A 17547-nucleotide genomic window follows, 5' to 3' on the forward strand; every position below is an offset into this window, starting at 1 on the left:
TACATTTACATTTACATTTAAGTCATTTAGCAGACGCTCTTATCCAGAGCGACTTACAAATTGGTGCATTCACCTTATGACATCCAGTGGAACAACCACTTTACAATAGTGCATCTAAATATTTTAAGGGGGAGGGGGTGAGAAGGATTACTTTATCCTATCCTAGGTATTCCTTAAAGAGGTGGGGTTTCAGGTGTCTCCGGAAGGTGGTGATTGACTCCGCTGTCCTGGCGTCGTGGAGGGAGTTTGTTCCACCATTGGGGAGCCAGAGCAGCGAACAGTTTTGACTGAGCTGGGAGCGGAACTGTACTTCCTCAGTGGTAGGGAGGCGAGCAGGCCAGAGGTGGATGAACGCAGTGCCCTTATTTGGGTGTAGGGCCTGATCAGAGCCTGAGGTACTGAGGTGCCGTTCCCCTCACAGCTCCGTAGGCAAGCACCATGGTCTTGTAGCGGATGCAGCTTCAACTGGAAGCCAGTGGAGAGAGCGGAGGAGCGGGGTGACGGGAGAGAACTTGGGAAGAGGTTGAACACTAGACGGGCTGCGGCGTTCTGGACGAGTTGTAGGGGTTTAATGGCACAGGCAGGGAGCCCAGCCAACAGCGAGTTGCAGTAATCCAGACGGGAGATGACAAGTGCCTGGATTAGGACCTGCGCCGCTTCCTGTGTGAGGCAGGGTCGTACTCTGCGGATGTTGTAGAGCATGAACCTACAGGAACGGGCCACCGCCTTGATGTTAGTTGAGAACGACAGTTTGTTGTCCAGGATCACGCCAAGGTTCTTAGCGCTCTGGGAGGAGGACACAATGGAGTTGTCAACCGTGATGGCGAGATCATGGAACGGGCAGTCCTTCCCCGGGAGGAAGAGCAGCTCCGTCTTGCCGAAGTTCAGCTTGAGGTGGTGATCCGTCATCCACACTGATATGTCTGCCAGACATGCAGAGATGCGATTCGCCACCTGGTCATCAGAAGGGGGAAAGGAGAAGATTAATTGTGTGTCGTCTGCATAGCAATGATAGGAGAGACCATGTGAGGTTATGACAGAGCCAAGTGACTTGGTGTATAGCGAGAATAGGAGAGGGCCTAGAACAGAGCCCTGGGGAACACCAGTGGTGAGAGCGCGTGGTGAGGAGACAGATTCTCGCCACGCCACCTGGTAGGAGCGACCTGTCAGGTAGGACGCAATCAAGCGTGGGCCGCGCCGGAGATGCCCAACTCGGAGAGGGTGGAGAGGAGGATCTGATGGTTCACAGTATCGAAGGCAGCCGATAGGTCTAGAAGGATGAGAGCAGAGGAGAGAGAGTTAGCTTTAGCGGTGCGGAGCGCCTCCGTGATACAGAGAAGAGCAGTCTCAGTTGAATGACTAGTCTTGAAACCTGACTGATTTGGATCAAGAAGGTCATTCTGAGAGAGATAGCGGGAGAGCTGAGCAAGGACGGCACGTTCAAGAGTTTTGGAGAGAAAAGAAAGAAGGGATACTGGTCTGTAGTTGTTGACATCGGAGGGATCGAGTGTAGGTTTTTTTCAGAAGGGTGCAACTCTCGCTCTCTTGAAGACGGAAGGGACGTAGCCAGCGGTCAGGGATAAGTTGATGAGCGAGGTGAGGTAAGGGAGAAGGTCTCCGGAAATGGTCTGGAGAAGAGAGGAGGGGATAGGGTCGAGCGGGCAGGTTGTTGGGCGGCCGGCCGTCACAAGACGCGAGATTTCATCTGGAGAGAGAGGGGAGAAAGAGGTCAGAGCACAGGGTAGGGCAGTGTGAGCAGAACCAGTGGTGTTGTTTGACTTAGCAAACGAGGATCGGATGTCGTCGATCTTCTTTTCAAAATGGTTGACGAAGTCATCTGCAGAGAGGGAGGAGGGGGGGAGGGGGAGGAGGATTCAGGAGGGAGGAGAATGTGGCAAAGAGCTTCCCTAGGGTTAGAGGCAGATGCTTGGAATTTAGAGTGGTAGAAAGTGGCTTTAGCAGCAGAGACAGAGGAGGAAAATGTAGAGAGGAGGGAGTGAAAGGATGCCAGGTCCGCAGGGAGGCGAGTTTTCCTCCATTTCCGCTCGGCCTTCCGGAGCCCTGTTCTGTGAGCTCGCATTGAGTCGTCAAGCCACGGAGCGGGAGGGGAGGACCGAGCCGGCCTGGAAGATAGGGGACATAGAGAGTCAAAGGATGCAGAAAGGGAGGAGAGGAGGGTTGAGGAGGCAGAATCAGGAGATAGGTTGGAGAAGGTTTGAGCAGAGGGAAGAGATGATAGGATGGAAGAGGAGAGAGTAGCGGGGGAGAGAGAGCGAAGGTTGGGACGGCGCGATACCATCCGAGTAGGGGCAGTGTGGGAAGTGTTGGATGAGAGCGAGAGGGAAAAGGATACAAGGTAGTGGTCGGAGACTTGGAGGGGAGTTGCAATGAGGTTAGTGGAAGAACAGCATCTAGTAAAGATGAGGTCGAGCGTATTGCCTGCCTTGTGAGTAGGGGGGAAGGTGAGAGGGTGAGGTCAAAAGAGGAGAGGAGTGGAAAGAAGGAGGCAGAGAGGAATGAGTCAAAGGTAGACGTGGGGAGGTTAAAGTCGCCCAGAACTGTGAGAGGTGAGCCGTCCTCAGGAAAGGAGCTTATCAAGGCATCAAGCTCATTGATGAACTCTCCGAGGGGACCTGGAGGGCGATAAATGATAAGGATGTTAAGCTTGAAAGGGCTGGTAACTGTGACAGCATGAAATTCAAAGGAGGCGATAGACAGATGGGTAAGGGGAGAAAGAGAGAATGACCACATGGGAGAGATAAGGATCCCTATGCCACCACCCCGCTGACCAGAAGCTCTCGGGGTGTGCGAGAACACGTGGGCGGACGAAGAGAGAGCAGTAGGAGTAGCAGTGTTATCTAACTTATCGCGGACATTGTCATTGGATGCGCCAAGTTGAATTGGTAATAAACCCACACGGCTGAAACAACAGCTATGCAGGTGTCAGCTTTCAATGGTTAACGCTGGATCTGATTGAATCTAGGTCTGAACAGTCCAAACAAATATTTTAGTTTTTCATTGAGACTTCAAATATCACAGAGGGCCTCGTCTGTTGCCTGTGGTGATATGATTGGCCTGAGGACAATCACAATACCTCTTCAAACAAACTCATGAGAGCATGCTTAGAACTGGACAGATATCCAATCTCTCTGTCTCTCTCTGTCTCTCTCTCTGTCAATTCAATTCAAGGGGCTTTATTGGAATGGGAAACGTGTTAACATTGCCAAAGCAAGTGAGGTAGATAATATACAAAAGTGAAATAAACAATAAAAATGAACAGTAAACATTACAGATGTCATATTATGTTACAGAAGTTTCAAAACAATAAAGACATTACAGATGTCATATTATGTATATATACTGTGTTGTAACAATGTACAAATGGTTAAAGTACACAAGGGAAAATAAATAAACATAAATATGGGTTGTATTTACAATGGTGTTTGTTCGTCACTGGTTGCCCTTTTCTTATGGCAACAGGTCACAAATCTTGCTGTTGTGATGGCACACTGTGGTATTTCACCCAGTAGATATGGGAGTTTATCAAAATTGGGTTTGTTTTCGAATTCATTGTGGATCTGTGTAATCTGAGGGAAACATGTGTCTCTCTGGTCATACATTGGGCAGGAGGTTAGGAAGTGCAGCTCAGTTTCCACCTAATTTTGTGGTCTGTCTCTCTGTCTCTCTCTCTGTCTCTCTCTCTGTCTCTCGGTCTGTCTGTCTCTCTCTCTCTCTCTGTCTGTCTGTCTGTCTGTCTGTCTGTCTGTCTGTCTGTCTGTGTCTGTCTGTCTGTCTGTCTGTCTGTCTGTCTGTCTGTCTGTCTGTCTGTCTGTCTGTCTGTCTGTCTGTCTGTCTGTCTGTCTGTCTGTCTGTCACTCTCTCTCTCTCTTTCACTCTCTCTCTGTCTCTCTCTCTCGGTCTGTCTGTCTCTCTGTCTCTCTCTCTCAGTCTGTCTGTCTCTCTCTGTCTCTCTGTCTGTCTGTCTTTCACTCTCTCTCTCTTTCACTCTCTCTTTCTTTCACTCTTGACAGCTGACTTTAAAAATAGTTTTCTGGATGTCAATATATCAATGCCATATGTGACCTGCGTGTAGAGCCTACTCCTCTTTTCTTGTGCAAATAATTTGTGTCATCTCTATGAGCTAAGCTTTGGCCCAGCGACCATCTCATAGCCGCAGGGGATTTTGAAATGAAAAAGTAGGGTCAATGTCAAATCTGTAAAAGTCAAGGGATGAAAATGACAAGTTGGATGTCTGCATCTGTTTCTTGTCTCCGACAGGTGCTGGAAGTCAACAAAATCCCCACATATAAGACCGCCATTATGGCGCTATCAGACGGGGGCAAGCTGTACAGGACAGAGCTAGCACTAGTGCTCTGTGCTGAGGACATTTCAGCCCCTGCCCCCTTATAAACCACTCCTCTTTCCACCTAACCACACCCCCTCCATCCCCTTCCGACCTGCCTCCCTTCCCATCACTCATGAAGTGTTTAAAGATACTGTACCTTGAAACTCCAAAAACGTAGGGTGTATTTTTATTTCAGTTTTTGCTTTTCTTTCAATAAATCTGTCAATTTGCCAGTGACAGTGTGTGTGTAGCTAGGGCACATTATCAGAGACATAGGGTGTCACATACTTTTCAAACCTTTTGTTTCTATACTCTTTGTAAATGTACAGATTTTTGTAACAATGAGATTGATACCACCATTGAAAGTCCCTGTACTTTGTCTTCTCTACACTACATACTCCAACCTCTCATTGGCTGAAAGAGAGGGTGTGTCCCCTACTGAACAGTGACAACAATGTTTACTGTATTGTTAATTCATATCTCTACACCAAGTAGTCAAACTACTAGTAACAATAACTTATTATAATTATATCCCTCCAGTAGCCTAAGCAATACGTTACTAAAATGTTTCTGTAATGTGGTGCATGGAAATTAAAAATAAAGAAAATAGCGGAAGAACAGTTCCGTGATGTGAGACAATTTTAAGCTATATATTGTTTTGCAGTGCATGTTAGTTGCTGAAGGCTAGCCTTGTATGGAGATACTACTGAATGATCAAGCACGTATCTCAGAGTTGTGTAGCCTAACCCCCATGACCCCTGACCTGCCCTGTGTACAACGATGGTGCCAGTCTCTGATGTGCTACATGGACCTTTTTTTGCACTGTAAACAATGCCATGCCCCACCATGCTGGGCACCAGAAACACTGTGTAAGATGTAATAAAAACTCAATTTAACAACTACCTTACACCCCAACTGTGTGCATCGCTGTGTTGCTATTTGACTGACGTAGGGGGGAATTGACAATGTCAAGAATGATATGGATGAAACATAATAATAATTCATTTAATATGAATAGCGCTGAAGAAAATTACAAAAAAAAGTTCATATATACAGAGCGCACAAAACATTAAGAACACCAGCTCTTTCCTTGACGTAGACTGACGAGGTGAATCGAGGTAAAAGCTGTGCTCCCCTTATTGATGTCACTTGTTAAATTCACTTCAATCAGTGTAGATGAAGGGGAGGAGACAGGTTTAAGAAGGATTTTTAATCCTCGAGACATGGTTTGGGTATGTGTGCCATTCAGAGGGTGAATGGGCAAGACAAAAGATTGAAGTGCCTTCGAACAGGTAATGTTAGTAGGTGCCAGGCATGCCGCTTTGTGTCAACTGAAACGCTGCTGGATTTTTCACACTCAACAGTTCCTGTGTGTATCAAGAATGGTCCACCACCCAAAGGACATCCAGCCAACTTGACACAACTGTGGGATGCATTGGAGTCAACATGGGCCAGCATACCTTGTAGAGTTCAAGCCCTGACGAATTGAGGCTGTTCTGAGGGTTAAAGAGGGGGGTGCAAGTTGCAACTTAATATTAGGAAGGTGTTCCTAATGTTTGTTATACTCAGTGTGTGTGGGGCAAAAAAACTATTTAGTCTTTGTGCAAGGCGGCAGCGTAGCCTAGTGGTTAGAGCGTTGGACTAGTAACCGGAAGGTTGCGAGTTCAAACCCCTGAGCTGCCAAGGTACAAATCTGTCGTTCTGCCCCTGAACAGGCAGTTAACCCACTGTTCCCAGGCCGTCATTGAAAATAAGAATATGTTCTTAACTGACTTGCCTGTTTAAATAAAGGTAAAAAAAAGTTCTCCCACTTAAAAAGATGAGAGAGGCCTGTAAATGTATCATAGGTACACTTCAACTATGACAGACAAAATTAGAAAAAAAAATCCCAAAAATCACATTGTAGGATTTATAATTAATTAATTTGCAAATGATGGTGGAAAATAAGTATTTGGTCAATAACAAAAGTTTATCTCAATACTTTGTTATGTACCCTTTGTTGGCAATGACAGAGGTCAAACGTTTTCTGTTTTCACACACTGTTGCTGGTATTTTGGCCCATTCCTCCATGCAGATCTCTTCTAGAGCAGTGATGTTTTGGGGCTGTTGCTGGGCAACACAGACTTTCAACTCCCTCCAAAGATTTTCTATGGGGTTGAGATCTGGAGACTGGCTAGGCCACTCCAGGACCTTGAAATGCTTCTTACGAAGCCACTCCTTCGTTGCCCGGGCGGTGTGTTTGGGATCATTGTCATGCTGAAAGACCCAGCCACGTTTCATCTTCAATGGCCTTGCTGGTGGAAGGAGGTTTTCACTCAAAATCTCACGATACATGGCCCCATTCATTCTTTCCTTTACACGGATCAGTCGTCCTGGTCCCTTTGCAGAAAAACAGCCCCAAAGCATGATGTTTCCACCCCCATGCTTCACAGTAGGTATGGTGTTCTTTGGATGCAATTCTGCATTCTTTGTCCTCAAAACACAACGAGTTGAGTTTTTACCAAAAAAGTTATATTTTGGTTTCATCTGACCATATGACATTCTCCCAATCTTCTTCTGGATCATCCAAATGCTCTCTAACAAACTTCAGACGGGCCTGGACATGTACTGGCTTAAGCAGGGGGACACGTCTGGCACTGCAGGATTTGAGTCCCTGGCGGCGTAGTGTGTTACTGATGGTAGGCTTTGTTACTTTGGTCCCAGCTCTCTGATTATCAGTGGTCTTGTATGTCTTCCATTTCCTAATAATTGCTCCCACAGTTGATTTCTTCAAACCAAGCTGCTTACCTATTGCAGATTCAGTCTTCCCAGCCTGGTGCAGGTCTACAATTGTGTTTCTGGTGTCCTTTGACAGCTCTTTGGTCTTGGCCTTAGTGGAGTTTGGAGTGTGACTGTTTGAGGTTGTGGACAGGTGTCGTTTATACTGATAACATGTTCAAACAGGTGCCATTAATACAGGTAATGAGTGGAGGACAGAAGAGCGTCTTAAAGAAGAAGTTACAGGTCTGTGAGAGCCAGAAATCTTGATGTTTGTAGGTGACCAAATACTTATTTTCCACCATAATTTGCAAATAAATTCATTAAAAATCATACAAATGTGATTTTCTGGATTTTCTTTCTCATTTTGTCTGTCATAGTTGAAGTGTACCTATGATGACAATTACAGGCCTCTCATCTTTTTAAGTGGGAGAACTTGCACAATTGGTGGCTGACTAAATACTTTTTTGCCCCACTGTATAAAGTTATATAAAGGTGTCATCAGATCTGGTGGACAGGAGAACAGAATTAACATAGGTATTTGAAAGCTATTCTGAACAGCAGTTATCTGTGCCTTAAACGAGAGACTCTACAGCCCTGACATTGACTGTAAGTTCCACAGTCGGGGAGCTGCAATACTGAAAGACCCTGCCACCCATAAATGTTTGTCTGCAGTGGGGCTGCTGAACAAGTACGGACCTGGAGGTTCGAAAGGTGTGTGTGGGGTAGGAGGGTAGAATGAGGTCAGACAGGTACTTGGCTCCGCAGTTGTGGATAGCTTGGTAGCTGTGAACCAGGATTTTAAAGTCAATGCGTGCGCATATTGGGAGCCAGTGGAGGTTGAACAGCACTGGAGGGATGTGCTTACAGGGGGAGGTGAGGACACTTCAGATGGAACTTCCTTAACCTGTGTGCAAATCTGTTTCTGCTTTGGCCAACTTGTCGTTGCAATAATGCAGTGATGCTGAATGCAGAAACAGTCTGGTGCCCAGGCCAGGAGATGTCTGTAGACACAGGGGCACTTGAAGTTACATGCTGCTTTATGACAGACAGAAGCATTAACCTTAGAAATCCCTGCACTGAGTGGAGGAATTGCTCAGTCCTCTGTCCCCCATGCATTAGGCAGTGAGAGTTTAGACAGCAGGATGATTTTATCTCCTAATTGGGCAGCTGCTGGCATCTCTCGCCGAGTTGGTAAAGGTATAGCGATGGCTTATCTGAGGTTAGCTGCAGTATGTACTTGCCTAGTTAAATAAAGGTTAAATGTAGCCGGTGTGAAGTGTGTGTTTCTGTATGTGCCTAATGGAACTCTGGGACGTGAAAGGGTAGGGGTATGAAGTAGGAAGAGGGGAACAGGCTGCATTATGGGAGAGCTAATTGTAAGTAATTAAAGCAAGGTACTGTTCCACTCTATACGTTGATGCCTGTTTCCCTCGACACAGAACAGGCATACCCTTGACCTTAAAAGCATGGCCAAAGGAGATTCTGCAAACAAATTGGACACTGGTTCAACACAATTAAAGATGACAAAGGAATAACCAGATGAAATTGTCGTTCTTTTCAATTGGACATTTCCACAAACCTCATAGGATAGGTAAATAAAACTCCACCACATTTCATTTTCTCAGCTAAGTGTTGCTGACACCACAATCAGAGTAATAGTGTTTATCCTGGATATACTCCAACACTGTGAGACACATACACACAGCTTTAGCAGGAGGGTCAGTGAACTGGTGCTTTGTGTTGGATTGAAAGGATGTTTCCTCCGTTGTGCTTGTCCTATGGCATCAGACACTGTCCAGCGCCCTCTGTTCAGTGGAGGAGGACAAGGTCTGGTGGCAGAACAGTGAAAATCCACCACGCTCCAACTGTAAGAGAAGGCTTTGTGGCTCCACTGCTCTAATGAATACAGGAAGGGGGGGAAATAAAATAGAAAATGTAAGGATGAGTGGGGGAGGGGGTTCAGAAAGACAGGGGGAAGAGGGGTGAAAGGAAAATAGTTAAAGGAGGTAAAGTGAGGTAAGGGGGAAGTAGAAAAGGGAGGAAATGGAGAGTATGAAAAACAACAGTAGTGTGACTTGCACAATACAAATAGAGATGGGAGGGAGTGGGGTTCTCTGTTCCTCTGTAGAGAAGCTCACTGGCACAATGCCTACACATCACAGTAAGACAACTATGCCTAACAATGAGACATGGGCTACTTCACATTTGGCGACATTTTCATTTAGCGTCACGTATGGTGCACCATTAAAAGGCTTAGGTCCAATTCCAAAGTTGTCAAAATACATCACGTCCTTCCCTGAAGTAACCAATCGGTATGCGATTGGATGCGTGAAGGATGTTTATCTTTTTACTTTCACCAATGAAGCCTTGGCACATCAGTGATTACTTCAAAGAATATTAAAACACATTTACGAAGAATTGAAACGGTTCATCAATGATTATGCATTCGACAAGCTTTTCAACTTGCTACAAATCGCACTTCTGACCAAGAACAGCTCATTCAGGTTATTTATTTCTAACAGCTTAGCAGTGTATTAGATCCACATAAGATTATGTCCGTGTTTAGACTATTGATTTGTCAGAGTACCTAAAATAATGATAGAGTAGCTTGGGAGTGAATGAATAGAGTCAATCCATCTAACGCTCCATGTAACATTAGGTGACTGAGAATTTTTAAAGAATGCGTCAGAGATATAAAAGGTCTACTGTCTTTTATTCAACATACTCCACACAGACATATTCATGTAAACCTCACGTATTGTACACACAGAGCACAAGACAAACACTTAACAGCATTGAATAGCATTAATGGACGTCAACTTAGATAGGCCATTGAAACATGTTTTTTGAAAAAGAACAGAATTCATTATTTTCAAGGCATCATTGTAAAAACAAATGATAAATGTTACTAGCAAAATACCAAGTCAATCGTAGGAACGGACAGGTTTTTCAACCAACAAGAAGCCAGTTTCATCCAGGGAGTGCTGTAGCCAGTAGAATCTCAGACCGAGTGAGAACGAAAAGATGATGAGGTTCTCTCTCTCTCAAACCTCCTCTAAATAGTTGGCCTCCTGATGAAGCCATTTTCTCTTCAAATGCTTCCCTACTGTCCCCATCCTGTCGATTTGTCCATTAGGCAATGAGAAATAAGGCTTGAGGTTAAGTGAGTGTGTGAGAATGGTGTTTGTATAGAAGGCTGTGTGTGTGTGTCGATCCTGTAGCCATATTCCCTGACATGGTATAATCTCTGTTTTAGGTCAGAAACAGAGGGAAGGATTGTCTGTGTGTACAGTATCTGTGTTTCCCTGGAGCATTAACAGTGGTAGAGAGTTAGTAAATATACATTTTTTAACCTTTAATTAACTAGGCAAGTCAGCTAAGAACAAATTCTTATTTTCAATGACGGCCTAGGAACAGTGGGTTAACTGCCTTGTTCAGGGGTAGAACGACAGATTTCTACCTTGACAGCTCGGGGATTCAATCTTGCAACCTTTGTTACTAGTCCAACACTCTAACCACTAGGCTACCTGCTGCCCCGGAAGTATCGTGTTCCCATCTTGACTTCTTAGGATCCCTTGGTGCCCCTGATCATGGTCTCCATCATAGCCCACTGCTCCTTAGTGACCTGACGCACACAAAACACAAAGTTAAAACTAGCACAACCTGACCCACATATCCATAAACTAACATCTGTCATAAAATGTGGCCGATTTCCTCAACCAGAAACAGCTCACTTGCAATCTTGTTACGGAATCAATAGCTAGTTGCATAACAGAACAGAGATTATGCAAAAGGTAGCAATGCTATCAAATTATCATTCTATGTTCATATTATTTTGTAGTGTTAAACTTCCGGTCTCGACAGTGGAACAGGGTTTGCAAAGTTAGTTGCAGCACATACCCTCCTCAGATCATTGAATTCTCCTGCCATGGAGACATACTCTCCACCGTCCATTCGAATGATCTGCAAATAGAAGAGAATGGGCACAACTAAAGAAAATATCATGGTATATGTGGATGTTGAGTCATCATTTTCCCCTTAGCTATAGTCCATCCCTATACCTACATCGCCTAACCCTAGTGCACTTGGAATGCCATTTACAGAGAAGGACTTACTGCAATCTGCAATTTCCAGATACCCATTCTGCAAGGCAGGCATTCAGCTAACATAGTGATTGGTCTCCACTGCCTGCTTAGCTCATCAAAACAGACACACATTCTCTTACCGCTCCAGACACCCAGCAGGCATAGTCACTGCACAGGTAGGCTGCCAGGTTGGCAATCTCTCCGGGCGTGCCCAGCCTGCCCACGGGTATCCTGCCGATCATGGCCTTCTCAAACATGCCCGTGGGATCGAGACGACTGAAGGCCCCCTACACAAAGAGAAGAGGTCATAAAACATAGCTAATTACACATTTACAAGCCAAGATAAAACCAGAAAGATTTAAGCCATTTTATTATTTAAAAAAATATATATCAACACAGTATATTTGTAAAGTTTCATGCCAGAGTTGTGTGTTACCTTGGTTCTGATTGGTCCTGGCTGGATGACATTAAACCTCAAGCCGTACCTCCCCCACTCCGCAGCCAGAGACCTGAGAAACAAACAGTAGTTTGTTTACATATACATACAATACACACACACAAAAAAAAGGAAGAAAAAAGAACTACCACTACTGCATGTAGTAATAAAGATGGCCTAGTGCAGGCTCAAGTAATCTGTTTAGACTTGGGCATAAGAGTTAGGCACTACCTCCTAAATATTCTCATAGGTAGTCACTCATAATGGGGCCTTCAGTCTGAGTCTAATATGATTGGAGGGTAACTAGCTGCACCTAAAAACAAAATACATCTCAACTATTCATACAGAAAAAGCTGGGGTGCCAAAAAGTAGATGCCAGGAGTGCTTTCATTCCATGTCATTCTGGGAACATTATAGTGAGAGGCGCCGAGGGTGGTGCTTGTTGAATTGATTCATTCCCTCTAGTTTCTTGAAACCCTCCGCACAAAAAACTGTAATGAAAGAATAGGATCTAAAAATAGGCTAGCTCTCCCCTGAGATGCCGGGCGCAATAAATGAGCAAGAAATTTGGCTGCTGCTGCCTTTACAAAATAGAGGGGTCACTTTTTTGGTGTGAGCGATTTCATATGGGGGGGTGCATTATCAGATAATATCGCTCATTCACAGAGAAAAAAAGACCAGCTATAGGTAACTCTCCAGTATGCCACTATACATGTAGTATGCTCCTTTGAGACCCCTCTTTCAACGTCACTGAACAACCAGGCATTTTTATGCATGACCCCTAAGTATGATGGGATGTTAATTGCTTAATTATCTCAGTAACCACACCTGGGTGAGCAACCTGCTTTCAATAGACTTTATCCCTCATTTACTCAAGTGTTTCCTTTATTTTGGATTCAAGCGTAACCTTAAATGGCATTCCAGCTAGTCTGGAACCCACACACACACACACACACACAGACACACTGCGGTCACTTGTATAGGACGTCAAACATATCAAGGTAAAAAAGGGACGTGATTGTGAGACACAAATAGTTCCCCCATCTATCATTCCCAGTCCCCTGGGTTTATGGGGAAACCTTTCAGTGTCATTAACTCTTTCCATGGAATTGAAAGGGACTAATATTGAGTGGGATCTTTCTTTCGGTAAAAGCACTCCCGAGATTCATTAAGAAGGTGTATTCTTCATTTGATAAGAGCATCCCTGTCTTCACATGAAAGGTGTCGGTCCTATTCAGGATTTAAGTTGGGTTCTCACACACACTATTGGATTCACACCTGTGAAAGAACAAGGTACACGCACAGAGTCCAGCCGTCTTTATTATCGTCTACATTCTACTGGAGGGGGATCGGGAGAAAGACACACTTTAATGTTAATTAAATGTTCCTGGACCTTCGTTATGCTAATGATTGCATCTCTTTAAAAATGCATTAGTGTTCATAAGGCGTTTGATGAGTGAGAGAGCCAAATCTTTTCAAATGAGGCCAGTGTGGATGTCTACGTGTGGTGGGTGCAATAGTGATAGGGATGGTTTAGGACAGGGAAACAGATCCTGAGGTTTTATGGTAGTGCCTCCTTTGAAATACCTACATGCAGAGTTTCCACTCCTGCCTTGGCAGCCGCGCTGGGAACCACAAATCCAGAGCCGGTCTCTGCATAGATGGTGGTGATGGCCAGAAACGCAGCACCTACAAACACAATGTACATAAATACCACAAAGAAACAAAAATATTTCCAACTGTAATATATGCACAGTATATGCCCAGCAATATGTGTTATCATGTATATCCCTATAATTTACAACTGATCCCAGTTTAGACCAATTCATCAATCTCTTCATTAGACTGTCATAGGCTGACTTGTTCCTCCAACGAACTGAGAGAAGCGGTTAGTCATTGTACAGTTCTATAGGCTTTTACATGCAGCACACTAAAGCTCATAAAACATGGTGGCTGTTGTGGGCCAGATTACACTGCAATAGATTTAACGAGTCAGGGTACCTTTAGATTGATAAAACAAACGACGCTACTACACATACATGGAACATCAAGAAGTCAGAGGAGTAGTTGAAGGAGATGATAGCAGAATAAATAGTGTCTGTGGTGAGAAGACAAAGCAATGTTCTTGTACTGCGATAAAAGCACATTTAGATTTATGTAGCCAATAAAACAGGGAAAATTCTTATTTTAGGCTCACAAATTGATTTTGACGAACAAATCGATCAAATAAAAAAAGTGCGGCCCTCCGTTAAATTTCAAAATCCCAATGTGGCCCTCGAGACAAAACGATTGCGCACCCCTGCAATAGAATAATCCTAATAGTGTGAAAGAAGAACAGACACCTGGGTATCAATTCAAATATGCCTTCTTGCACTGTTGGAAGAATGGCTGTTTTGGAAAAACATCAGTTCAGATTGAATAGTGCCCCTAGTGTGATGGCGTGTTTTTGTCTTTGTACTTCAAGGTAATTGCTTAATTGTGATTAGCCTAATTGCAGTGTTGAGGGCAGATGGAAAAGCCACAGTAATCAGAGAAGGGCTGGGATATTCACATGAATATTAAAGCTTATCCACGCACACACGCGCACTCAGACACACACATTATAAATATGGCACAACATCGCATGAGAAGCTTTTCCTATCCTCCCATTACATATCATTTTCTCTTTGACCAGAGACAGCAGAGAAAGGAGAGAAAAAAAAGAGAGGACGATAAGGAATGTCTCAGGATGGTAAGTTGGTGGTTGAAGATATCCCTCTAGTGGTGTGGGGGCTGTGCTTTGGCAAAGTGGGTGGGGTTATATCCTTCATGTTTGGCCCTGTCCGTGGGTGTCCTCGGATAGGGCCTCAGTGTCTCCTGACCCCTCCTGTCTCAGCCTCCAGTATTTATGCTGCAGTAGTTTATGTGTCGGGGGGCTAGGGTCAGTTTGTTATATCTGGAGTACTTCTCCTGTCCTATCCGGTGTCCTGTGTGAATTTAAGTATGCTCTCTCTAATTCTCTCTTTCTTTCTCTCAGAGGACCTGAGCCCTAGGACCATGCCTCAGGACTACCTGACATGATGACTCCTTGCTGTCCCCAGTCCACCTAGCCGTGCTGCTGCTCCAGTTTCAACTGTTCTGCCTGTGATTATTATTATTATTATTTGACCATGCTGGTCATTTATGAACATTTGAACATCTTGGCCATGTTCTGTTATAATCTCCACCCGGCACAGCCAGAAGAGGACTGGCCACCCCACATAGCCTGGTTCCTCTAGGTTTCTTCCTAGGTTTTGGCCTTTCTATGGAGTTTTTCCTAGCCACCGTGCTTCTACACCTGCATTGCTTGCTGTTTGGGGTTTTAGGCTGGGTTTCTGTACAGCACTTTGAGAAGGGCTATATAAATACATTTGATTTTGATTTGATTTGAAGGAATGAGAGGGTGCATGCACGCAAAGCCAAGAGGAGCCTAGGGCAAAAGGGCAGTGGACAAGGGGAGGGATGCTGGACTATGACCAACTGAATGGAAAAGTGCTCAAGCATTTCATATTGAGGCTCAATCACTGTCAATATTACACACTTAAAATAGAAAACAGATAGACATGGTGCACATGCATCCACACCAATGTTCTGGATTGATCCTCACTTGTTATACTACTAAGGATCAAATGTACAGGAGTTGTAGGCAAATGGTGAATCTTTACTGCCCCCTGTTGGCAGCACTACACATTACAACACAAATAAATGGGGAGGGAAAGCTAATCCTAGATCTGAGCTTATGGGCTCCATCAGACGGCTCTGGTGTTTACCCTTCTCGGCCAGTATCAGCCTCTTGCCCAGTTCCAGGGTGACGAAGGCCGTGCCGTTCAGGACGATGTCTGTGATGGTCCTCCATGCGTTGGCAGACAGCTTCTCTGACGGGGAGATGAAGTTCCCTGCAGCGTTGTTGATCACCACCTAAAGGAACAAGAGAGGAGGATGATATTTACCAAGCAATTGGAGTATTATTGGCCAGTACATCTAGAACAACGAAGCATACCACTTTTCAGACAAAACATCCTTGATCTGTACCTACGTACATCAGGGAGACCAGCTACCTCTACCAGTTGGTCCACAGCAGCTTCAATTGACTTGGGATCTCTAACATCACACTGCACAGCATGGACCTGCAGATAGAGTCTTGAAGTATCAAACACAACTTAAAGCAGAGTTCATACTGATTTATCAGTATCTACAACTCTTGGATAATGAATGCATTCAATGTGGGTAACTGATCAGTAGTAGTACCTTATTTCCTGTCTGAGCTGTAATTTCCTCTGCAGTCTTTTTCAAAACATCCAGTTTTCTAGAAATTACAACAAAAATGTGTCACTTTCTAATTTGTGAGTGCAAGAAGGCAGCAGTAGTGTTGGGATTTATAGCCCGACTGACTACCAAGTTTCCACTTACCTGCTAGCGATGACACACTCTGCCCCTAGTGCTGACAGTGTTGTGGTCATGCCTTTTCCCAACCCCGTTCCCCCTCCTGTGATAAAGGCCACTTTGCCTTTGTAAGTCCCAGGGAGCAGCATTGATCCCTCATTTGCAGGAAAGAATTTAGCCTGGGAGGGTCCAGTCTCACTCAATGCCCTGGTCCCACTGCTGAACAACTGTTTAAGGAGAGTAAATGGGATAACAAAAAACAAAAAAAAACTCATATTAATGAACCAGCTGAAAGGGATGTTGCGAGTCAGAGATTCTGATTTGATTTATTAGGATCCCCATTAGCCGACACCAATGGTGACAGCTAGTCTTACTGGGGTCCGACAAAGAAAAATACATTACAGACAAAAAAAGACTTGGATAAACACATTAACATGTGTGTGTGCATCTATCAGTTACACATACATGTCAGTAAATACACACAAGTACTGTTCGGTCACACAGGGAGAGGCGTTGTGCCATGAGATGCTGCTTTTTCTGTTTAAAAAAACCCCAGGCTTGCTGTTCTCCTGCGCTATATAAGAACGTGTGCTATATTTGAACTTGCACATCTACAAGTAGCATAGAGGCCATTGAATTAAAAACTAGTTGTCTTTCCTGTCAAACAAATGCATTAGTAAGAGCAATTACTTATATTGATAAACACCACTGATGCACTGCACTCTACTCCTCCAACAGTGGGGGTGCTCACATTCCCAGTGGAGGGGACTGGGTGAAAGGTTGAGATGCTTACATGTCTGGCTGTCAGAACACACAGCAAGCCGCCTACACAGGTTTATTATTTAGTTTAGTATGTGCTCTTGCATGAACATCACAAAAGTGGTCATATCGTCAACTGTCCCTACACTTCTTAGCAATTTATCTGTAGCAGAACACTGGAACAAATGTCTGTCAACGTCGGAAATTATGTTTAAGACGCTGCACAGCTTTCCCATAGAAGCACACCTAACAATTAGCTAGCCAACTAACAACAACCTGCTGCTAAACTAGCAGCTAGCTAACTTACACATCACATTAGAGTTTTAATAAGATTTAATAAGATTTGTGAATTATTGCATTAATCTCGGTGGCAATGTTTACCCGTCTGTAGACAAGACTCTTCAACGGCAAGGTTAAATCAGTTGTAAATATTGACGACACCCGACACAGTAAAGTGGACGCCATGGTTTCAAAATTTGATTTGACTTTTGCCCTGATTTCCGTAAGGTAAAGAAGGGGAGGGGGGTTATTGTTTAGAAAGTAGGTTGTTCCATGATCTTAGTCATACTGTCGTGGGTCATTTTACGTATTTTAACACTTTTTCTTTCGTGGTTAGTGCAATATCCCTCTTATTTTTTCATTCACATATTCAATTTGATGTTGTCGTCATTAAAGAAACCATTAAATATTTTATATTTCATATGATCACCCTATTTCCGCATGTCAATGTTAAGGTCCATGATATGATGACGATCTGTTAC

The 17547-nt window shown here is 44.2% G+C and overlaps 2 protein-coding genes across 2 annotated transcripts in view; one reads left to right on the forward strand and one right to left on the reverse strand.

The window, feature by feature from the left end:
- Positions 1-5245, forward strand: part of LOC123997169 (calbindin-like) — a 21282-nt gene extending 16037 nt beyond the window's left edge. Inside the window, exon 11 of the mRNA XM_046301295.1 lies at positions 4279-5245. Coding sequence (XP_046157251.1) covers positions 4279-4410 — 132 coding nt within the window. The 3' untranslated portion in view covers positions 4411-5245. The remainder of the gene's footprint in view (positions 1-4278) is intronic.
- Positions 5246-9799: 4554 nt separating this feature from the next.
- decr1 (2,4-dienoyl CoA reductase 1, mitochondrial) lies at positions 9800-17279 on the reverse strand. Its single transcript, XM_046302370.1, has 11 exons — positions 17168-17279; positions 16055-16254; positions 15893-15950; positions 15685-15771; positions 15415-15562; positions 13218-13315; positions 12885-12889; positions 11627-11699; positions 11331-11477; positions 11006-11068; positions 9800-10730 (listed from the first exon to the last, which is right to left on the reverse strand). The coding sequence occupies exons 1-11, from the start codon at positions 17249-17251 to the stop codon at positions 10671-10673; spliced, it is 1023 nt and encodes a 340-aa protein (XP_046158326.1). The 5' UTR covers positions 17252-17279; the 3' UTR covers positions 9800-10670.
- Between the last annotated feature and the right edge of the window lie 268 nt (positions 17280-17547).

Source organism: Oncorhynchus gorbuscha, linkage group LG15 (assembly GCF_021184085.1).
Source record: "Oncorhynchus gorbuscha isolate QuinsamMale2020 ecotype Even-year linkage group LG15, OgorEven_v1.0, whole genome shotgun sequence".
Classification (NCBI taxonomy): domain Eukaryota; kingdom Metazoa; phylum Chordata; class Actinopteri; order Salmoniformes; family Salmonidae; genus Oncorhynchus; species Oncorhynchus gorbuscha.

Bases quoted from the DNA above. Each gene is read 5' to 3' on its own strand.
- decr1 (XM_046302370.1), bottom strand. From the start codon at position 17,251: ATGGCGTCCACTTTACTGTGTCGGGTGTCGTCAATATTTACAACTGAT. The intron at 13,316-15,414 runs GTAAACACCAGA...TTGTGTTTGTAG, and splicing joins GCTGATACTGGCCGAGAAGG to GTGCTGCGTTTCTGGCCATC. The intron at 11,069-11,330 runs GTAAGAGAATGT...TTCTATTTGCAG, and splicing joins CCTGCTGGGTGTCTGGAGCG to ATCATTCGAATGGACGGTGG.